At 46.4% G+C, this 21,789-nt stretch overlaps 9 protein-coding genes across 9 annotated transcripts; 4 read left to right on the top strand and 5 right to left on the bottom strand.

Moving 5' to 3' along the window:
• Positions 1–1,551: 1,551 nt before the first annotated feature.
• TERG_06129 (60S ribosomal protein L30) lies at positions 1,552–2,338 on the bottom strand (the record flags this gene model as incomplete). Its single annotated transcript, XM_003233086.1, has 4 exons — positions 1,552–1,647; positions 1,983–2,032; positions 2,094–2,198; positions 2,269–2,338. The coding sequence occupies 4 exons, from the start codon at positions 2,336–2,338 to the stop codon at positions 1,552–1,554; spliced, it is 321 nt and encodes a 106-aa protein (XP_003233134.1).
• Positions 2,339–2,600: 262 nt separating this feature from the next.
• Positions 2,601–3,764, top strand: TERG_06128 (phosphoribosylglycinamide formyltransferase). The gene is made up of 2 exons (XM_003233085.2): positions 2,601–3,065; positions 3,139–3,764. The coding sequence occupies exons 1-2, from the start codon at positions 2,655–2,657 to the stop codon at positions 3,427–3,429; spliced, it is 702 nt and encodes a 233-aa protein (XP_003233133.1). The 5' UTR covers positions 2,601–2,654; the 3' UTR covers positions 3,430–3,764.
• A 1,222-nt stretch (positions 3,765–4,986) lies between these two features.
• TERG_06127 (uncharacterized protein) lies at positions 4,987–6,594 on the bottom strand (the record flags this gene model as incomplete). The annotated part of the gene is made up of 1 exon (XM_003233084.2): positions 4,987–6,594. One exon carries the CDS (start codon positions 6,592–6,594, stop codon positions 4,987–4,989), a length of 1,608 nt encoding a protein of 535 aa, XP_003233132.2.
• Positions 6,595–7,968: 1,374 nt separating this feature from the next.
• Positions 7,969–9,607, top strand: TERG_06126 (uncharacterized protein). Its single transcript, XM_047748552.1, has 2 exons — positions 7,969–8,129; positions 8,185–9,607. The coding sequence occupies exons 1-2, from the start codon at positions 8,127–8,129 to the stop codon at positions 8,680–8,682; spliced, it is 501 nt and encodes a 166-aa protein (XP_047604536.1). The 5' UTR covers positions 7,969–8,126; the 3' UTR covers positions 8,683–9,607.
• A 186-nt stretch (positions 9,608–9,793) lies between these two features.
• On the top strand, positions 9,794–11,083 carry TERG_06125 (uncharacterized protein; the record flags this gene model as incomplete). Its single annotated transcript, XM_003233082.2, has 2 exons — positions 9,794–10,267; positions 10,331–11,083. The coding sequence occupies 2 exons, from the start codon at positions 9,794–9,796 to the stop codon at positions 11,081–11,083; spliced, it is 1,227 nt and encodes a 408-aa protein (XP_003233130.2).
• Positions 11,084–11,501: 418 nt separating this feature from the next.
• On the bottom strand, positions 11,502–13,568 carry TERG_06124 (uncharacterized protein; the record flags this gene model as incomplete). The annotated part of the gene is made up of 1 exon (XM_003233081.1): positions 11,502–13,568. The coding sequence occupies one exon, from the start codon at positions 13,566–13,568 to the stop codon at positions 11,502–11,504; it is 2,067 nt and encodes a 688-aa protein (XP_003233129.1).
• An 819-nt stretch (positions 13,569–14,387) lies between these two features.
• On the top strand, positions 14,388–14,774 carry TERG_06123 (uncharacterized protein; the record flags this gene model as incomplete). The annotated part of the gene is made up of 1 exon (XM_003233080.1): positions 14,388–14,774. One exon carries the CDS (start codon positions 14,388–14,390, stop codon positions 14,772–14,774), a length of 387 nt encoding a protein of 128 aa, XP_003233128.1.
• Positions 14,775–15,077: 303 nt separating this feature from the next.
• TERG_06122 (uncharacterized protein) lies at positions 15,078–16,805 on the bottom strand (the record flags this gene model as incomplete). Its single annotated transcript, XM_003233079.1, has 1 exon — positions 15,078–16,805. One exon carries the CDS (start codon positions 16,803–16,805, stop codon positions 15,078–15,080), a length of 1,728 nt encoding a protein of 575 aa, XP_003233127.1.
• Positions 16,806–17,443: 638 nt separating this feature from the next.
• On the bottom strand, positions 17,444–20,706 carry TERG_06121 (uncharacterized protein; the record flags this gene model as incomplete). Its single annotated transcript, XM_003233078.2, has 4 exons — positions 17,444–17,452; positions 17,519–17,638; positions 17,821–18,098; positions 18,171–20,706. The coding sequence occupies 4 exons, from the start codon at positions 20,704–20,706 to the stop codon at positions 17,444–17,446; spliced, it is 2,943 nt and encodes a 980-aa protein (XP_003233126.2).
• Between the last annotated feature and the right edge of the window lie 1,083 nt (positions 20,707–21,789).

Below are 21,789 nucleotides of genomic sequence, written 5' to 3'. Positions count from 1 at the left end.
CCCAGACTGAAGGCCCCTCAGTAAGGCCCCAAGGCCCGGCCCAGGCCAGGATAAGGCTGCTGGAGGATCTCCGTGGTTCATTCTCCGTGTTTAAATCAGGTTCGCCAACTTGTCAGGACGAGAGGGGCCTTTTTTTTTGGACTCCCCTTTCGCTTGCAGGAGAGAAGCCAAATAATTCGGGCCATCCACAATCTGAGAATTGAGGAATTGAAAAATGAAAAAGAACGTATGTGATAGCAGCCTATTCGGACTATTTGTCGGCGAAGATATGCCCTGCGAAGGCCGGTCAACTCCGGGGGAGAAGGCACCGCCCAGCCCAGCCCAGCCTTAAGCTTGATATTCTCTAGCGATGTAACTCTTGGGATTTTTTTTTTTTTTTGAAGAGAGGTTCATATGCCTCTTCCGTTTAGCCGTGGCTTTGCAGGGCGCATGGCACTAACTAGCCGGGCCGATGCCTGGATGGACAAGTTGACCAGCCGTTTCAGCCTCGAAAATGCAGCTTTTCCGAGGCGAGGATTAATCATCGGCATCTGCGTGGTGCCGTGGTTACAAGAGGGCATTTGGTCGTACAGCGAGGAGGCAGAGTACGGGCAGATACAGACAACCCCCCTACTTAGGTATGTATAATGTGTCTGCCTGCCGTACGACAATGCTTTCTCCCTCGGTGCAGACAATGCGGTGACCGGCTCCTTCGCCTTCTCGGCCTTTTTCGGGTAAAAAAGAAAGGAAGACGCAGCAGCAGCAGCGGATGATCAAAAAAAGTAGCGGCGTCGTCATCTTCGTGTAGCTACTGATGACTCTGTTCTTGTCAGCGCCTGCACTAGTCCATCCATCCATCCATCCTCTGCCCAAATGTACGATGGCCAGCGCCGGACAAGTCTTATCTATCGCCTAAGTAAAACTACAGAGACATGGTAGCCAGCTCCTAGCTCCGTTGTACATGCATAGTTCTACGACAGCTTCAAGCATCCTACAAGCAGCGAAGGGGTTGAGCGAGATGACATGATCAGCTGATCGCTTGTGGAAACCGTTGATTGGTATCTAAATATAATCATTTATCATAACCTCATGAGCCCCTTGCTTCAGTTTGAACCCCCAAGGTGGGAGCAGAGCATGGCATGGGAGAGCAGCACCATCGCTAACAGACCCTTCCCGGTCCAAGACGCAAGGTCAGCAAAAAAGGAAAAGACGTCTGCAACGCTGGAGCTTGGATAACTTTTTGTATCGTTTTTTGTTCTTTCTTTTTTTTGGTCCGCTCAGTGCTGGAGAAGGGCTACTAATACAGAGCAGGCTGCGGGCAAAGGAGAGAGAGAGAGAGCAGTGCACGGGCAGAGCAGAGCAGGGCAGAGCCGAGAGTAGCTGATGAAGCGCTACTCTTATCCCTCCTTGGGCATTCGACTCAACTTGACAACTAAACGATGCACGCCAGCCGATATTTTCTTCTTTCTTCCTTCATCCCTCCCGCCCCCAGCCTAGCCAGGCGTGAGGTTTCTTTAGCGTTGGTCATAGCAGCCATGAGCACTAAGCACATCAGCGCACATCAATGCACATCTATGCCTCACGGGTCAAGATGTCGGAGTCACCAGCATCGAGGATGGCCATGGTAGAGCAGCGGAAAAGTTTACCGCAGGCAGTTCCAAGTTCAATCTATACGGGCGAACGTAAACAGCGTTCCAAGCAGTTAGCCAAGCTCTCCAGCAATATCCCAGCACATGGTATACAAAAATAACATGCGGGAGGGAAATCCCTTCTCAGAGCAACTACTCTCCAAAGTCACCATAGAGATAGTCCACTACGTGTAACTTCTTCGCAGAGCAAATGGAGAAGATAGAGCTGTCTTATTGCGAATTTTCCCCCACACACGTATTCTGAGCGAATACGCGCATCGAGTACTTCACTTTTTTCCAGGGTTTTCCCTTTTTTTTTTTTTTTTTTTTTTTTTTTGGCTTCAAACAAGGAGATATAGGCGATTGAGTACTTACGTTGTTTCCGTGGAAGTGGTGGACTGGGACCTTAGCAAGCATAGCATAGTCTGTATACGCAATCGGTCAGCGTCAGGTCTTTATATTTTCGCCGGTCTGATGATGACTTACACTCGAGCTCCGACTTGCGCAGAGGTGGGCAGTTTCCAGCAATGAGGATGAGCTTGGCCTTGCCAGAGCGGAGGGTCTTGAGGGTAGATTTGGATCCCATAGTGACTGTCATGATTGATCTCGTTAACATTCCGCATAGACATCTTCTCACACCTCCCGAGGCGCAGCAACATACCCTTGCCGGACTTCATCACAAGCGCAAGGCGCGAGGAGAGGGTATCAGTGGTCTTCTTAGCCTTAGCCATTGCGACGGATGTCTGCTGTCTGTCCTCGTAGTCGAAAGAAGGCCGTGTTGACTGGAAGTTGTTGATGCTTGCTGGGTCAAACGAAAGGAAGAAACAGAATAAAAAAAAGATCGTTTTTTGTGGAAAGAAAAATAAGCGAAAGCGCACTTAATGACTAACATATTACATAATCAACACGTGATATAATTCTTATATAATCTCCAGATAAACACTGGCGGGGTCAAAAATGTCGAAGCGCATTTTTTTGATTAATATTGGAAGTTTTCATTATTTGCGATATCTAAGACTCGACCTGTAAGAGGCCACTGAAGATAGAATGGATTCCCCTCCGCGCCTCACAGTCCTCATCTCCGGCAGCGGCACTAACCTCCAAGCCGTGATCGATGCCATTGACGCCAAAACTCTCCCCGCAACAGTCGTGCGAGTACTGTCGAACCGAAAAGACGCATATGGCCTCGAGCGGGCAAAGAAAGCCGGCATACCTACCGTATACCATAACCTACTAACATACAAGAAAAAACACCCGAACACGGAAGATGGTGTAAAGAAAGCTCGGGAGGAATATGACACCGCGTTGGCACGGATAGTACTGGACGATAAGCCTGACCTTGTTGTCTGTCTAGGGTTTATGTATGTGCTATCAAAGAAGTTTCTGGATCCAATGGCAAAGGCAGGCTTAGATACTATAAATCTGCACCCCGCGCTGCCGGGCGCATTCAACGGAACTGTAAGTTAGGAGGCTTCCCACATGGGCCTTTTTTCTAACTATGATTGCTTAATGTTCTAATTCCGGACGGTAGCATGCCATTGAACGCGCCCAAGAAGCATGGCTAGAAGGCAAAGTTAATAAGACAGGAGTCATGATACATAAAGTCATTGCAGAGGTTGATATGGGCGAGCCAATCCTGATACGCGAGATCCCATTTATAAAGGGTGTGGATGAAGATCTGGAGGCACTCAAGGAGAGAATACACAAGATCGAGTGGGAAGTGGTGATAGAAGGAATAAATATCATGATAAAAAGGATGGGGGAGGTAGCCCAAGAAATACAATTAAAGAAAAAAGGCAGACAAGGGGACCCAATTGACTAGTTAAGCGTCGACGCGACCTGCATTATTTGCGGTGCTGCTACGCTAGATTGGAAGGTCAACTATTTGATAGTCGATACTATGTTCTGGTACGGAACACTCCCCATAGGCCCTACAGAGCCGATTCAGTACTGTGAACCACCTGGCTAACATATATCCCCCGTGCAATCCGTACATTCAGCTTTGCCTGTTTCCATTCTACACTCAACCCCTGATCGTTAACAACTCACCCTATATTTTCCTGATATCGGAAATCATTTGGTTTAATCTCTTCCACTGGGGCCTCGACTTCAACTGTTTAGGTACAAAAGCAGGTGGCGTTTGCCTTTCCCCTTGCAAAGGGAAAAAAAAAAAAAAAAATGAGAAAAGAAAAGAAAAAGGTCGCCACCTGTTATTTTATTTTGCTTGATTGAAGTTAATTGGTCCCAGGATAACGATATAGTACGAAGTCTAAGGGAAAGATTAACCGTTCCTGGAATGTTGGAGAAGACGAGGGTTTAGAATTAAAGCAAGAGAAAAGAGCTTACCTTGATACCCTATCATCTCCCGTTCACCTACGGCAATGGCTTTGGGCTTGACTCTTGGGCCAGTTAATGATAGCTGGGGAGGACAAACCGACTGCAGCCACCCGCTTTGCTTGTGAGTGTTTCGGTTATGAACCGGCTATGGAGGCAAGACAGATGCCGAGAAAGATCAAGTACGGAGTACCGTGTTAAGAACTTGATTCTATCTCATCACGGCTGGGCGGGCCTGAATGTGGCGTTATTGTGACAGTGCTGTCTGTCAGACCCACGGAGTGTTGGCATGACCAAGGCCTAGCAGAGACGTTCATAATGAATGAGCGGTAAGCTGCAAGGGCAATAGCCGGTTTAACACGTTGCAGGGTACATGGTATGTTGAGTTTTGTGAACGCTAGAGTGGGAGGGTGCACTGAATGTGAAAGGGCGTTAACCCTTATCCAATAGCTATCGGGTACACTAAATCGCTTTCCTGTCCGGTCACATTGAAAGCTAGAATTTTGAGACCCCTGGTGTCTATTGCCGGAGGAATTACATTTTACATTGATTTCCTAGCTATCACTCTATAGTCTTGTTACATTTTATTATCACATCAGGCTTTTCAATCGGCATTTTACTAGAATAACACTTAGAGGTTGCTATAGCTGCGGTAACGGCGGCTATCCACTCTATCAAATAATAGTGTATAGCGCCCTAGGTGTCTGCTGATCGCATACCAATCGGAACTTGTCAGGATTGAGCATTGATATTGTCATAATCAACTTTTGGTGCTAGATAAGAATCAAGCACACCTGCTTCCGTAGTATTTTGACGTTGATATACAAATGGTGATCATAACTCAAAGATGACAGGGCGTAGTCTCACTATGAATACATGGCGGGATGGGTAACCAAAACCAGGGTGTTGTGGAAGGGTAGTAGTTTGAGGGAAGATAGATGCTTCAAAATTGAGAAATTATGTGCCTCGTAAATATTGGAACAAACACAAAAACTATTCATTAAACATGCCTTCTTTTTTTTGTTTTTCCTTTTTTATTTTTTCCTCAGCTTCGTCGAACTCCTTTTTTGGTTCCAACTGAAGTATGGCTCACGGCCACCCCGACTATGCTATGTGACGTGTTGTCATCAAAAGGGGAGGATAAGGGGCTAGCTACTTCCCTTTCTTTGTCGCGCTTGATTCGATAGTAAGCTAGCCTTGCAAAACGACTGAGCTGAGCCCAGAAATGCCGACCAGCTTCATGAACAGATATTCTATCAAGTAAATCAACTGTAGCATTGCGAACTACCGAGTCATTGTGAAAGAGGCCCATAGAGAGATAGAAGAGCCCGGCCTGTGTTTCGGGTATAACTGAAAGAAGTTGGCATATAGAATTGTAATCTTTGATGGATTTCGAAAATGCAACATATACTGCCTTAGCATCCACATCACTGAGCTTGAGTGTCCGTAGTCGATCATGATGATGTTGGACATCTAAACCCTTCAATGGCTTTCCAACAAGATGCATTGTTGCAGTGTCTTGAATAAAGTAGTAATATGACCGGGTGTTTCTCCACCCTTCAATTCGCGGTACCCAAGCGGCAAGTTCACGTTGTTTGGTGGCTTCATCGACCCAAACGTATCCGTGTCCACGTAGAGTTGATTCCCCCGAGCGTTCACGCATTGGAGATGAATCTTGCGGGGACTCATCAGGCCCCACTATATCAAGAGCAGTTGCCCCGTAGACTATCTCCTCAAAGGTGGCAGATATTCTTGTGAATTTGTTGATATAGGCACGCCATTTGGCTCGGATAACACCTTCACTATGTCGTGAAGCTATGCTCTTAAGGATATCATCCATAAACTGCACATCGCCAGTAAGGTCCGGAGGGTTGGAGGAGCTGCCGAGTAGAGATGATGAGGAGTTTTGGTTCTGTGGTTGGAAATACTGCATCCCTTCTGTTACAGGAGCAGCCTCAACACGGTTGCTAATCTTCATCCGTCCGCTAGGGAGGTCACAAAGAAGATCCCACCATTCATGATGGTTAGCAAATGTCGGATTTGTGACACCGGCCACAAAACCAGGAACTTTAATAAGCTCATCAATTTTAGTCAAGTCCGTGTATGGAAAGGCGTGGCGAGTGAACCCCCGTAGTGTTCCTCCTGAAGCAAGGGCACATGTTGCAAGGACAGCTTCAGCAACCTCCCCAGATGGCCGATTATGCCCCAGGAATATAACACGTTTCTGAGTGAGCAGAGCATTTACCAGCACAATTATGGGATGTGTGAAAGGTCCGCTGCTTGTTAGGTGGGGATGTAGAGCAAAAGGTTGTGGGGAGGCAGCATGGGGACCCGCAAATGTCTGTATAAGTTTGACCAAGGAAAAATCACCCACGGTTTCTGGAGAGATTGCTGTAGGGACCTTGACCGGAATTGCAATGTCGTTGTAGACGATCTTAGATTCAAACTCATGAGTGTCTCGAGGTACGGTATATCGGGATGGAGGCCCAGCCTTTTGAGGATCAATGCCTTGACGTTCGAGCTCTGCTCGTTCGTCTGCAAGCCTCTGTTTAATCATCCTTTCGAAATTTTCCACAAAGAGATCTTTTGTCTCAGTTGACTGGAGTATGTGTCGTTCAAGGTATGAAAGACACGGCATCAGTGAAAGATCCATAGCATTAAGGGAGTCATATAATTTGGCCAGGGTTTCCGGGAACGGGTGTTTGAAATAGTCTTCTAAGGCAAGGAGTAGCAGTGGCTATGGTAATTCGTTAGTGGAGGTCCGACTGTAGCCAACTGCGGAGAACGAACCTTGTATATATGCAGAAAGGAGTGCCTTGTGCATATTGCCATTGCTTTAACCATTGCACCACTGTATCTGTCAGTATATCAACTCATAGATAAAACGCATAATGTGGTTGACAATACCGTTTAACTGATGTGTCCTGTTTTGTATTCACAAGATTCAGGACGTACATCAGGGGTGGTTCGTCATCCATGCCCGCACTTCCGGCATCGTCTTCCTCCGGATACTCTTGAGATAGGTCATCTTGATTTTTTTCTTCGTCTTGCTCGTCATCCCCGTCCTTATCTTCCCCAAATTCAGGATCTTCTTCAGGCCCACCATTATCCTTGTGCAAAAAGAAGATCGTCCAATCCTGGCTGCGAACATGTGTTTGATCAGGTAGCATGAGCTCTGCCAGCATGCTCTCATCACCACTTATCGCACTAGGATACTGATGCTCCATAATAGGCCCCCGGTCTACATCAAACGAGGCAACGAGAATGTACTCGACATGCGGTTCCGGAGAGTCAGCGGGGTACTGCGACTTGTACCTCCGTTTCTGCGCCTGAAAACTGCCATAGGAATGTACAGATCGCCGCTGTGAGGATTCTCCAGAGCTTCCAATTGATTTGTGACTGAGAGATGTCTGCGATCGGTTCTTCCTAGGTCCAAGGGAAACGGACTGATGCGGGGATATAGATGAGGGTGGGATGGAGGTGAATGAAGTGCCTCGGTCGTGGGAAGAGCCGTTGGTGGAAGGCCGTCTGGCCAAGGAGTTCGCCATGATTGAATATTGGTGGTATAATCAGAGGATTAAGCGGGCAGAAACGAGAAATTGCATTCTATAGTAGAGCAATATGGTCAATCTCATGGCAGTCACCTTGGGCGCAGTAAGTCAACGTATTTCAACATACCTCGCTATTGACGCAATGCGCTTATCGAGTGTTGGCTATCAATCCATCAGAAGCATGCGCGGATCAAGGAACATTTAGGGACGTCCCAGGAACAGCTTTCTCTCTCTCGCTCCATGCGATGCGCCATTGACAAGCAGAGGGTCCCTTTTTCTTGGTTTCTCTTGTACTCGCGGCTATCGAGGCGAACAGCAGGGTTGGGGATTGGCTGACCTGGCGCCTTCACGTGGTGTTGATGACTAAGACAAACGTGGACTGGAACAACATTTTTGCGCCCGGATAAGGGAAATCATTTATCCCGGCCCAATGTTTGTTGATTTCCGCTTTGGGCTTCCGGATAGTAGTTACATCATGACTTGGGGCTTATCAAAGGCACGATAATATCGAAGCAAGCGAACCGCAAGCAACAAGAATTGAGGCGACCACAGCACCAATAATTATACGACTAATATTTGATTACCAACCCCGTCACTTGTTAATAATTACTCCTAGTCAAAGCAGAAAGGAAGAATGGTAGGCTTAACTGGTGCTGATAGTCAAAGTCATTATATACTGACAACGACTGCAGGGTACGCCGAACACAACGCCATATAAGCCGTCGCCTCTCTCCTTTGGATCCCCCCGTTCCTCTCCCTTCCGGCGCCAGTCGTTTGTCTCCTCGCCGCCCCCTTCATCACCTGGACCGGTGATCCTGCCAAATATACCCGGAAGCCCGAGTAGCAGAGGAACCACCCCGACACATTCTCCTAGCAAATTGAGCCATTTTCAAGCACTGGAAAGAGAGAATGGAGATATATTTACGAACGGTAGCAATGGGCTACGATCCTCCCCTGGCCCCAGGTCGCCGCAACTTTCACCTACAAAAGGAGCCAATGCTCAAGATCGATTTTCAGCCATGGGAAGACCCAAAACACCTGAACGGTCGCCAAAAAACAACGATCTACTGAGCAAGATACCTCCGGCGCAGCTTCGGGAGATGCGTGAGGCGTTCCAAGTACTAGATCGAGATAACGACGGCCAAGTAAACAGGGAAGATGTAGCTGATGCTTTGAGCAACCTTGGTTAGTTGGTCAACTTTTTGACGTTTGATTTATATCCGGGCTATTTTGTCTTGCTAACCCGTATGTGTTTAGGTGAAGATTCATCTTCTTTGGCAACAGGTGCATACTTTCCACCAAACGGTCCGCGATCAATCAACCTTCCAACCTACTTAAATCAGATCGCTACCCATTTAGCACCATTGTCATCTCCTCAAGAGCTCCTTAACGCCTTTGCAGCATTTGACGAAGATGACAGTGGTCAGATTGACCTGGCAGAGCTTCGAGATGCTTTACTTCACACCAGCCCTGAAGGAGACGAGAGACCGTTGACAGAGAGCGAAATAAACGAAGTCATACAGGGATTCACCGGCAGACGCGCATTTGGTAATAAAGGGAAAGCTTCTTCTCTTACGGGGTCGAGAAGTCGAGCTGAGGTGTTCAGGTATGAGGAGTTTGTTGGAAGTTTAACCGGTGGCCCGGGAGACCCAAAGGCAGACAAATCAAAATCAAAAGAAAGCTAAGTATCATCTGTGAATTCCCATAACGTGATAGTATTAATTGCATCGGCAGCTGGGTAGTGTCGATGTTAATGTTTATAGTTGTGAATAATATAATGACTGAACCACACTGTCTTGCGCCGTTTTCATGACGTATCTGAACCTCAAACCGGCTCGAGGATGTGTTCACATCTAAAGCTTCTTCGCCCTATATAGATCATCAACCACCCGCTTCTGTTAAGAGTACCCCCTCTCCCTTCCCCTCCCCGGCTCTGTCGCTGTCGTTGCAGTCGTCTTCCCCCTTGCTCTTAACAGTACCAACACACCCCTTTAAACTCTAAATAAGCTTGATAGTGCCAAGATCTCTAATCACTCACGTGACCACTATAAACTGGAACCTTGGAAACGTCCCCAGAAAGTTGGCTGGATCGCCCGACGCGCTGGGCAAAAATAGTCGCGATGAGGCTGGTTTTCAGTTTTCAGGGCAGGGGTCAAAGGGGAAAAACCCATGACTTGCACGCCAGCCCTTCGCATATCGACTAACTAGTTATTGAAAGCCACCCACATATACGTGCTCCAAGGGCATTATCTGGCGCCTAACTATACGGCCCTGGTAACGGGGTCTGTCGTTTCTGACAGCATGCCTCAACCATCCCAACCTCGCGTCCCCGCAGTATCAGGCGGACTGCAGCCACCTCAACCCGCTAGAACATTACGCAGATTCCAATCACACCAGACACTATCGACACACTCGAGCAGCCCGGCCGTAGGCTCCCGACCTCCGATCTTCCGAAATACAACGAGCATTAACACCCGAGAGGCATCGGCACAGCAGACGTCGGAGCAGCCAGTAGCTGCCGCAACAACACCTGCAACAACTCATGGCCGTGGGAGGTCTAATAGCGATGTTACTGGAGCTGCGCCTGGAACTGCGCAACCACGCAAACGACCCAGCGTCAATCGAAAATCAGGGTCAATTGGTTATCTCACTAGGCGCTCCGGGCTTGAAAATCTCTTGAGAGAGGGCCCTCCAAATAACAATATTGCGATTGGGCTTGAAGAGTTGCGATACCTGATCCTGTCCACGAGAGTTGATGCAGATAACGATGGGATGGTAAGCGAAATTGATTATCCCAAGAGGATATATGGTCACTGTGCTAACATTTCATGATTGAAGTCAACTCACCGTATATACATTTGGCTCACCCTTCTCGATATACCTCCTCTCCCAACGGACGAATACCTCTCCCTTGTCCACCGGGGTCGGTCACCGGCATATACCAAGATCCGTAATGACACATTTCGAACCTTAGCCACTGATCCATTATTTAAACGGAGAGTTACCGAAGCAAGTCTTATACGATTGCTCAATGCTGTAGCATGGAAGATACATGACTCCAAGACCGGAACTTCTTTGCGCCAGCTTTCTTCTTCACAGCAGTCAAACTCGAGAAGAACTTCATCTGTTTTCCTCTCCGATGGCCATGCTGCCGCTACTGATGGCCAAAGTCCGAACCCATCAGATTCCGCTGCAATATATGTGCAGGGGATGAATGTTTTATGCGCACCGTTCCTTTATGCATCACGCAGCGAAGTAGAAGCGTTCGCGCTGTTCCACCATTTTATCACCCGTGAATGTCCCGGGTATGCCAAAAGTACCATGGATGGAGTTCACAAAGGAGTCAAGCTAGTGGATCGTTGCCTAGAGGTTGTTGAGCCAAAGTTAGCCAATCACTTATTCAGTAAAGGAATGCATGCCGAATTATACGCATTCCCATCGGTTCTTACGCTGTGTGCCTGTACACCCCCACTACCAGAGGTTTTGCATCTTTGGGATTTTCTTTTCGCCTACGGACCGCATTTGAATATATTATGCATTGTTGCACAATTAATACGGATGAGGGATATCATCTTGGCAAGTCAGAGGTAAATATTTCATTTCCCCAATACTCCAATTTTAGGCACATTTACTAAATCTTACGTAGTCCAAACAAAATCCTCCGGTCATTCCCGCCTATTGATGCAAAGGAAACAATCGCTCTAACCGTTTTAGTTGTACAAAAAATTCCTGCGGAACTCTATGAAGAACTACTTTTACATGCAAAATAATCCTTTGGGAGGAGGTTCAAACCAACATCAATGCATTTCCTTTTCTAGGTTTCCATTCACTTGATGATGATGATGATGATGACTATGACGAATAATAACTATTGAAAGGTATAAGTCTTTGGTTGCCCTTTGTATCCCCTGCTTCTGAAGAGCGGGAAGAGTAAAAAATATGGGAAGCGGAGAACGATTGAAATGCCTCGAATTAAGGGTGCGTTCAATGTTAACGCTTGGTTGCGGACCTATTCCTCCAGCAGTGGGCAACTTGACCAATCATCCGTCCATTTTCTTCCATCCGTATGCCCAGGCCAGATACTTTTCCAGACCTTTTGATAAAACCGAGCTTGTTCGGATTGCTCAAAGAAGTGCTTCCCCCACGCAAAAATATCCTCGATTCTGTGCTCAAACAGCATCCGCCATTTCTTGTCAACCTCTCTTGTAACCACTTTCTCGAAATTCACATCCTCGTGTGGCCTCGTACAGAGCCAAGATCTACCAAGCCATCTTGTGATATCCCCAAGTTCTCCGTTGAATACTCCACTTCCGAATTCTCCGTGTCCCCAAGGCTGAAGTTTAAGGTATTGAAGCGAAGGGGATTTAGGAGGGTATCTGAGTCCGTTGGTAGTAACTATCATCCGGAATATGGAAAGCGCGAGGTTTGCGTCAATGGCGCAGTTTTTAAACGTTTCACGCATCTGATCCAAGGTTGCTACTGCATTGTCACCAAGACACAGGCTATCGATGCAGGGGTCAGTGGACGAGGAATGCCTGTAGTGGATGACGCTAGAAAAATCAAGCCTCAGGATCAATTGCTTTAACCATTTAAGCATGCCCAAAGTCCGGTAGATATCTACTTCGTCCTTATTACCGTTGGTACGGGGTATGAGAATGCCAAGCGTCTGGAGGTTCGGGCATTGCTTCTGAATCTCTCGAATCTCACTATTGAAGAGGACAAATAAACTGGCTCCTGTCATGAACCCGCGAGACGGAATAAAATCCAGTTTAAGCAGGGTATTACCATGTTTCTCAAGGATGACATTGAACGTGTGTTCAGCGACAAAGCCGGTCAATCTCAATTCCTTGAGGGGAGGCAGGTTTCGTAGAAAATCAGCCATAATCCTGTCAAAGATTATGGTATCGGCGTACGTGGAAAGAAATAATTTTAGGCTGAGAGAGCGGAGGGAACTAAACTTCCCCTCCACTGCCATTTGATCAAGGATTCTGACTATGTCAATACCATCATCGCTCATTATTCGAAGGGTTTGCAGCTTAGAGAAATCTGTGTAGCGAGTCCACTTTCGGAGTGTGGAAGGGGTTAAGCTCTCTATGAATTTGAAGGATAGACTCCGGAGCTGTCCAACTGGCCTGGGGGTATTTTGCTCTGGTGGATCATTAATAAAAAAACCACGCCATGCTGGTTTCGGGTTGTGTTGTGTATTTATGAAAGTGCTCGGGACTGCCATGGATACATGTCTCAAGTTTGGTGCCAAACCAGCCACCATTTGTAGAATTGCTTCAGTGTTATAGCAAACTCTTCCCTGAATATCGTAATCAGACTGATGTGCGCGTATAGTATATAAGCATGGAGATGTCGCAAGGGTATATTCCGCTAGGCTTATATCTTGGGGATAGTCAGCCGGCTGAAAGAGGCTGTGGAGGATAAAGTGGTGCATGTGAAGGCGACACTTTGGGTGACGCTGGTGTAGTTCTAACAGTACGCAGAGCGGAATTTGGTCTTCTGAGGCGTAAATCAAGTCTTTGAGGCCTGACAGGCTCTTGATGAAGTGTACAAAGGGGCTCCAAACAGCCTCCTGGGACAGCCTCTCTTCATTTGTCAAGTATGGATTTTCACCAAATAGAGTCACATCAGAGTAGACCTTCCTATCGCCATATTCCCATGTTGAATCACTGTCGCTCTGGTCATCATAATCTGCGGCCCACTCGTCATTTTCAACGTCTGCTTCATGGTACCCAAGGCTCATTTCTCCGAGTGGCCATTCTCCATTGTTAGGAGTCATATCTCGAATACGGATACTTCCGGTTATCTTCACGATCTGCACATAGTCAATGTATCCACGAGGGATTAGAGTGTGGTTCCATCGCTCTATGTCATCAGCTAATTTCTCCTTGCTTTCCAAGGAGATTGGGATGCGCCTAAACCTCTGCCTCGCAGCTGCAATGTTACACCATTTGCTTGTTAACGAGAAGGAAAATAAGCTTTTCTGGCTTGGGTCACAGTCCACAAGGCATTCACAGACCATGCATAGAATGTCTAGAGGCATAGCCCCAAGAGAGGGTGGGTGGGTCATTCTGGTCGCTATCGGTATCAACTCAAGGTTAGTTAGTGGTTGTTAGTTATGCTTAGGTTTAGAATTCTCGGCGATGTAGTTGGCTATATATCGCTGTCTTAATAAATAATTAGTGAATAGATTAGAAGTGAAGAAACCACTAGGCTAATAACATGTCTATTCACAACATTTCATTCAATACCTATTGCCTAATGAATATACTATCAATGAATAGGGCTGGAAACCCTTTCAAAGTGAACAAGCTTTTCTTTGTGTAGGAGAAGTGACATATGAAGAGTCATCCTCTCTGCAACTGTCGTCGGGGGTTTACTCCGACCCTTGCAGGTTGGTGGTTCTTCTTCCAATAGTTAAGCAGTCGAGTTAAGCTCATTAGAGTTGGCACGGACTCTCAAAGCTTGATCCTGTTGTCTCCACAAGTATAAGGTTTGTCTAGCTAGGGAGTAAATGGGGGACACCATAGTGAACCAGCAAACGCTCGACTGAGTCTTGGTGGATTAAGATTAAATCATGGCTTGCCAGGGTCGGAGTAGTTAGTCCGCCTGGTAGCTATTTGTTATAGCTTATCCATTGACTGACAGCCTTACACTAGTTCTCTCATTCAGCAATAGTTGTTGGTGTACCTCGATAATGTCTATAAAAGCAGAGATTCGGGCCCTTCATCTGACAACTTCTTTCTCATCATTATCTCCAGTTCGGTAAAAAGTAAAACCTCCATATCCGAATACACACTATGTACGAACAGACACCTCACCCCCTGAAACAAAATCTTTTCACATATCCTAACTATCGCGTAGAACTCCCGAAATAACAACCGACAAAATGAAATTCACCGCCGCTACCATCATAGCTATGGTCTACGTCTCCACTGCCTTTGCGAGCAACGTTAGCTGTGTTTACCAGAAAGGCACCAAGGGAGATCATATAGTTGGACTTAAGGGTGCTGTTCAGGCATACGGCGGGCAATACCATGTCTCTGGAAGAAGCGGCTCTACATTTGCAACCTATGGAAGCGCCAAACTGACACTACGTCGTACCGGTGATCATCCCTCAGTAAAAAGTTATACTGATGCTGCTACTGTCGCCAACAAAATCCAAGAAATCATTGACTGCTGCTACAACTACGGATACACCGAGTGTGTTGGAAACGGTGACATCATCTCCTTTTCTGACGGCGGCCGTATCAACGTGAACGTTGCCCACAACTAGAATGGCACCAAGGAACCTTAAGGGCCTGAGATGATACAAAAGCAATGGAGGAGTGATAAAGTAGGGCGCAATGCAATTAGATAGCCAAACCTTAAAAATACAAATCTAGTTTGCTCTGTTGGAATTCTTGGTATGGTATATTGTAAAGCAGTTTGTAGCCTTGGTTTCCTCTGAACAACACCAATGCGGTGAGTGGGTGTCATAAATTATAAGAGGTGTAAAGGCCAGGTAACAGTCTCTCGGTGCAAAAAACAAGTTCAACGGGTAACTGTTGGTAATTTAGTATAATCTAGATGCATGTGTCTAAGTTTGTGCAGCCTCCCAGATACAACGTTCACATAGACAAGCCCCTCCCAACGCGCCCATGGCCCATTCACGTCTTTTCTTAACAGGAAGGCTAACATCGCAATAGTGATTTAGAATTTCTTCGCCTTTCGAGATACCTCCCTTGCTAGACCTGGATTCTGAACCCCATTTGACCCTACCATCATCGGTTCTAGCAGTAAACGTGATCTCACCACCCCATTCCCATCGCACATTTGGATCACAGCTATGATTTGCCAAACACCACAGAGGATGTACAGCACAAACTTCAGGACCGCCATCCCATGTAGATAGACGACCAGATGCAGTCCCGCGGAATTTGGCATATAGGGTATTTAAGACCCAGGTGTCGTACCGATCTAATGATTTGAATGGATCAATCCCCATCTCATCCAGAATACGCATAGGCTGGACGATATTAAGCTGAAAAGAAAACGGTAATGTAGCGGATGCTGGTCGTTTAGTGAAAGTTGTATCAAAAGTATCATCTCCTTTGCCATCCAAAGAGGAGAAATCACCCCATATGTATTTGACTTCTGGGAGGTCAAGAGGATGGATATCTTGAGTGGCTGCCATTGCAATGGAACGCTCGAGCAATAAAAGATACAAATAATCGGCTTTATCTTTTGGATCTGGGACATCTTTGCCTATAGACTCTAGCCCATCTTGCCCACACATTGCACCGTGGTAGAGTTCCTGAGCTTGATCATGGCATGTTTGACTGCAGAATATAGTATCATGGCAATCTTCGCAAGCAACAGGTGGTTCAGAGGATGAGAGTTCCGGTAAGCGACCATTACAAGCGTCGCATATATCATCATGCAGTCGATTTGTCGCCGTTAACATTGATGATTCATGCAAGAGTACCTCACCTGGAGCAATGTCTTCTTTCGCAAATAAGCCAAGTTGGATAGAAACGTTACCACCTCGAAAAGTTATTTCTTCGCGTAAATTTCCATTCACAACACTCTCGTGCAAAGATGGTAAAATTGTTGTACGAACCTCACATTTGGGCGCTACCTGGGCCAGCCGTTCGTTCAGATATTTTACGATCTCTGGCTTGTTTCGATCCGGTTCGTGAGTGTTCCATGGGTATAATGATCGCCTGGCGTGACCTTGAGTAGGAAGAGTCATAGGATCAAAGTCAGTTGAATTCACGTTAGAAATGGCGGCTTCTTTAACTTTGTTGAGTAATAATGGTAGCTCTGTGTTTCGCGATTTCCCTTTAACCCCGTCTGTAGTTAAGTTCATAGCCTGCACACACATGTCATAGGCATCCCTTAAACACCCACATTGGGCAAGAGATTTCACCAATAATTCGTAAACTTCAAAGATATGCTCGGTATATTCCTTATCCGAAAGGGGTTCGAATGCGGGGCTTTCAACATCGCGGCGGTTTCCATTATCCTGATTATTACCTCCACTTCCGTCTAAAATCTCAAGAGAGCTCAAGTCTGAAAAAGATTCCAAATCAACTCGTTTTCGAGCCGGATATTCGCTTGTATCGGGGTCAATTACGGAATCGAATAAAGCAAGGGCGCGGTAGGCATCAGCAGCAGCTAAGTCGGGAAATCCAAGCGCCTGGTATGTTAAGCCGCGTTGAAAATGGCGAATCGGATTATAGGGATCAACGCGAATTAACAAAGAGCAATCTCGGCGCCTTTTCAATAAATCTGGCCCACATGTCTCATTTTGCTGTAGAGACATGCTACTATTCCCTTGAACTGTGGTACTTGGAGCTTTCTGGCGGGGTAAGGGATAGATATCGAAACAAATATCATGAACAGTTTCGGAAGGCACAGAAATACTCAAACAACAGCTTCTGGCTAGAAGATGGCACGATATATAGGCAAATCGACGGGATCTGTAGTTGGAGGCTGGCATATCACCTTACGGTGGCCACCGCATGGAAAAATTGAGGAGTCACGTGATTGGTCTGGCCCTCCAGGGCATTGTAGGGGGTGAGTTGACCCATGAGATTGTTAGATGATCACTTTCATCACCTGGGCTGCTTTGGGCATCATAAGCTCTGTGGATAAGAGATAGCCCATGATAAGCATTGACATAAGAAAGCCAGCTCCTTAATAAGTACCTTAGGTGGCTATTGGCCTAGATGGCTGGCTGCCAGTTATCAAATGATTCCTAATAATGTTCTTGAATAGTTATGCAACTAGCTCCAGTGTATACAAACGGCAGTAGTAAAATATACCTGATGCCGGTTCGATGCATTTCCATAACATCGGAAAGGTAGCGAGGACGGGTATAGAAAAAGGCCAGAGAATAAAATATATTTCGAATTGCTAAGAATAATTGGTAGCTGCTTGGGGAGACATTTGAGTGGCTAATCACATAACCTATTTATATGAACACAAGCAATTAGTAACTGTGAATGCGATGCCGTCTAGGCAAGGTTGACTTACAGAACAGTTCTCATCTAGCACAATGTGATGCTCTTCTCCCCCAGTGTGAGCGCCGGCAAACCCAAGCCTAACATTATGTCTGTCCCTGAGCGTTGCTGCTACACGGGCGAGCATGCTTCTCTAAATTTTATGAAAATTCGTGATAAGTATCGGAGCTACTTTCAAGATCAACGTGTAAAGTACGAGCACATATGGAATGGTAGCGTCAAGTGGTAGGATAGGCCTTTGTTTTAGAACAACGCCGCCCACTCGGCGAATGATAGTCCTCTTCGAAGGATAGTCAAGGGTTGCAATAAACGTACCGTAAGAAAGGCCTCATTCATCCCCCCTTGGCGGTTAACATCATTCTGGCTTAGAATCTGGTAGCTGTCACGCAAGCGTTTTCTACTTGCAAGTCCGGGGCTTCTCATATTTGTCTGGTCTAATACACCCTCGACACCAACAGTTAGATCGGATTGTGCATCAGGGTCGGCAATGTTGATGCCATTGCTAGCATCGTCTTGTGCTCGATTATCGGGTGAGAATATCTTAATCGTCTGGTCAATTCCCGAAACAGCGAGGAGGGGTTCGTACGGATGACCTAGACGTATTTTTAGTTACTATATGCAGCAATCCCAAAGCCTTATTTCCTGTCGCAATGATGCTCTTTTACCTTGGACCACATTGACTACATCACTATCCCCATTGAGGATGTTGAGTAGATCCGACGTCTTTCGATCCCATATGAAGACATTTCCGTCATCGCTTCCACTGACAACATATTCGTCGTCCAAACCGAAATAGTTAACGTCTTTAACAGTCTTCACATTGCAATGGCCTTGGTAAACGTTGAGATGAGAAGAGCAGGGAACATGTGACTCTACCGAGTTACGGCACGTTGAAGATAGCTGGGTGGATATTCCAAATTCATCTTCATCATCATGTTCCCTTAACCTTTCGTTCTCTGAGTCGTAGTCGCTGCTATCACTATCACTCTCTGAACCGTTGCTCTCTTCTTCATCATCCTCTTCAGATGAGCTATGAATATCATGGTCCTCGACATCATTCCTGAAGATAGGTTCTCGATGTGAGTGCCGATTGTGGCGTGAGTGTCTATTCATAACGCGAAGTTCAGATATTTCCTCTTCTTCCTCGTTGGGATCGATGTCCTCCTGTAGTCTTTCTCTTTCGTCGTCGTCATCGTCATCCTCTTCAAGCGTAGCTCGAAGACCACCGAAGGCACGATTGACATATTCAAAGTTAACACCCTCGCCAACGTCCATCAAAATACCCCTCCCTACCTTTAAACCCCAGAATCGAGTAGCAGCACGGCGGTCTAGGGCAGATAGGTTAGAATTATCCCTTGAGATCTCTTCCCCGTCAGTTGATGACATTGCTGTGCCAGAAAGGTCTTCTAAAGGCAGTCTAATTGCCTGGGCAAAAGCATTCACTGCATGAGATTGAGAGGTAAATATCACACGAGATTCATCAAGCTCGAATCTCGAGGTATCAACGTTCACAATAGGATTATTCCCAGCCAATCCCTTCAAGTATGGTATCAGAATGGTGTCGATGGCCTCGTCTGTTGCAGATTGTGGAATGGGGAATCTAGCAGCATTGCGACGTTCAGAAGGCCTCTCTTTAAACCCTTCTAGTAGGGATGGTCTCCCTCCTTCAAGCCAGAGTACAATTGCTTTCAAGAAGTCGTACCCAAATTGACTGCTATTGTCAATGACTCCGTTTTCAGTAGGAGCTGGTTCAATCTGACGGAAAAGTTGAAGCTGTGGGCTCTCACCACCTGATGCTGTTTGGATTCTACCACCAAGAGCCCTGGCTAAGGTACCAGAGGCTTGAATAAAACGACGAGACGACTCCCTGTTACTGCGTAGAGCCTGTTGAAAAACAACATCTCCATGTGTAGGGTTTAAGGGGTATCCCCAATTTCTTATCACGTCATCCATTTCGGGCAAATATGTCGCTGTAAGGCCAAGGATGGCAGTAAATGATGAAGTATATGGAGTGGGTTCAGTCATCGAATGTTCCTCGACGGCCTCACGAGTGGAAGCATCTACCGAAAAAAGCATTTTTCGAACTTCAACCAGCCCCTTGGCTATTCGAAGACTCAACTTCTGGGCCTCGTTGAGAACAGATTCACGTGCCCTCTCAAGAACTTCCTGTGGAGTGTCAGCTAGGCTTGTTCCTGGAAGTGAGTCGAAAGGAATATCTTCGAGCTCGCCATTCCGGTAACGAACTCTAAAAGCCAAGTCTTCTGATTCGTTACTCCCAGGACGAAGCCGGGATTGGTGACGGGATCCACTGCTGGCAGAACTGATGGATCTGGCTTTTCCTCGCTTTCTTTTCCTATTTTTGCATTTCTTAGCTCTTCCAGTGCTTGTGCCATCCAAACATTCTCTGTTGTCCTCGTCTTTATGGTCCAATGCATCGTCGTTGCGGATTAAGTCGAAGCTGTAAATGTGTTCTCCTGACCAGCTGACAATCATCTCATTTGGGTTTGCATTGCTAATTTTGCAAGCTGTAATATGCCCGTTATCCCTCCTTCTCATCTTTTTCTGGCCACGCGGAGCAAATCTCTTTACGCAACGTGTAGCCTTCCCCATGACCTCGTTGTCATACCAAGATTTTGGGGGATTGTGGCTTCCAGGCTGACCACGTTCCGCTTGTAAATCACGACCTAGCATCCGTCTATCGTGTAGAAAGCAGTGGAGATGGGCACCTCCAAGCGCGATGTAGTGTGGCTGACTAGAAGAGCAGGATATGGTGTTCAAATCGAGATTGTACCTTTTGTAAGATATCAATGGCGGCGGAACGTTGGAATCGTCATGTCTCAAGCCTGGCCTAAAAGCCATGAAGCCCTGACCACCACGGGGAGATGGATATGCGGACGACGGCTGCCGTAAATCCCACTGTCTAACTTCCCCATCCTCGGAGCAAGTGAGGAAATGATGAGGAGAATTCTCGGTGACAATTCGTTTGACTCGATCTGCATGTGACCGATATACCCGGGAGTTCGTATTATTCTCTGTCAAATAACGCATTCCACTGAAGAAATTATTAATCCTTCGTTGTCGAGCTGAGGGAATAGCAGGAGTCTCTGTAGCTGCAGATCTCCCTTGATACTCGATATCAAAAACACGGACTTCGGAATCACCGGCGCAGGATACCAGGGTCCCATCATTCGAATGTGGCATGAACTTCACAGAGAATATATTTGCTGAATGGCCAGTAACAATTGTTGTGTTGAGGAAGAATGATGCTTCTGTCGATTCAGGTTGATAGGAGAAGATGTTTAGATGCTTGTCATCAGAGCCTGAAGCAAGAAGTTTCCCAGAGTTCGACCATCTATTATTAGATATATTTCGTTAGCAATTCCGTCAACTGTAGTATATTTAGATAGATGGAAACTGCACAAACGTACGATAAGGCGTTGACGCAACCGTTATGGCCTCCCAGTTCATTGACTATATCCAGATCATCGATCCATGCCTTATCACCGTAAAACCCACGAATGCTGGAGTACAGCGTACTATCACCCTGCTCCCGGAGAAGGATACGTTTATGCAGTGATGATTTCATCGTCGAATCGTCGGATGCCTCTTTCAGACGTTCAATGCGTAATAAGATGTATGCCAAACATTATCCGGACTTTGTGCTCCCTAAAGCTGGTACACACAACTTATTCGGAGCTTAGGATCGTCACGGTGGTCCTGAAAAATCTTCCCATCCGGTTAGAAGGTGTATATATGTGAGTGGCAAGGGCCTGAAAATCGCGGAGCTGATGTTGAATTAAAGCTTATTCGGATATATAAAGCTTCTCGAAATGGCTTCTGCCACTCTCTCTAGGAACAAAGGAGGGATTTTAACCTCAGGCTTCAGTCTGGGATCATATGAAGCTCCACGCACGCAAAAAGAAGCTCGAAGTAAGCTATAGAAGAGTCAATGAGGCCACTTCCAGATGCGTCGAAGTAGAGCTATTAGGAGAATTGGAACGCCACTGAAAGGTACCGAGATCTCGCGTCTCCCTACAAATTCGTCGTAGACAGCCCCTGGAAGATCTCTTCTGCGTCGTGTCCGCAAAACCAGCCGTTCGAAATATTGTTCGGGATGGATTCTCGTTTGTTCGTTATTGCTCCCAAATTCGTGGTTTTCGACGCTGTCGTCTCTTCTACTTACCCCACAAGCTCCTGTAGGTTGATTAGATAATAAATCACGTGCGTAATAATGACCTCATCATCTTGGCTTCATTATGTAATCTCGAGCTTCTACAAGTCTGC

This window comes from Trichophyton rubrum, assembly GCF_000151425.1.
Source record: "Trichophyton rubrum CBS 118892 genomic scaffold supercont2.7, whole genome shotgun sequence".
In the NCBI taxonomy this organism is placed as follows: Eukaryota; Fungi; Ascomycota; class Eurotiomycetes; order Onygenales; family Arthrodermataceae; genus Trichophyton; species Trichophyton rubrum.
This window is presented reverse-complemented; position numbering and strand designations above follow the sequence as displayed.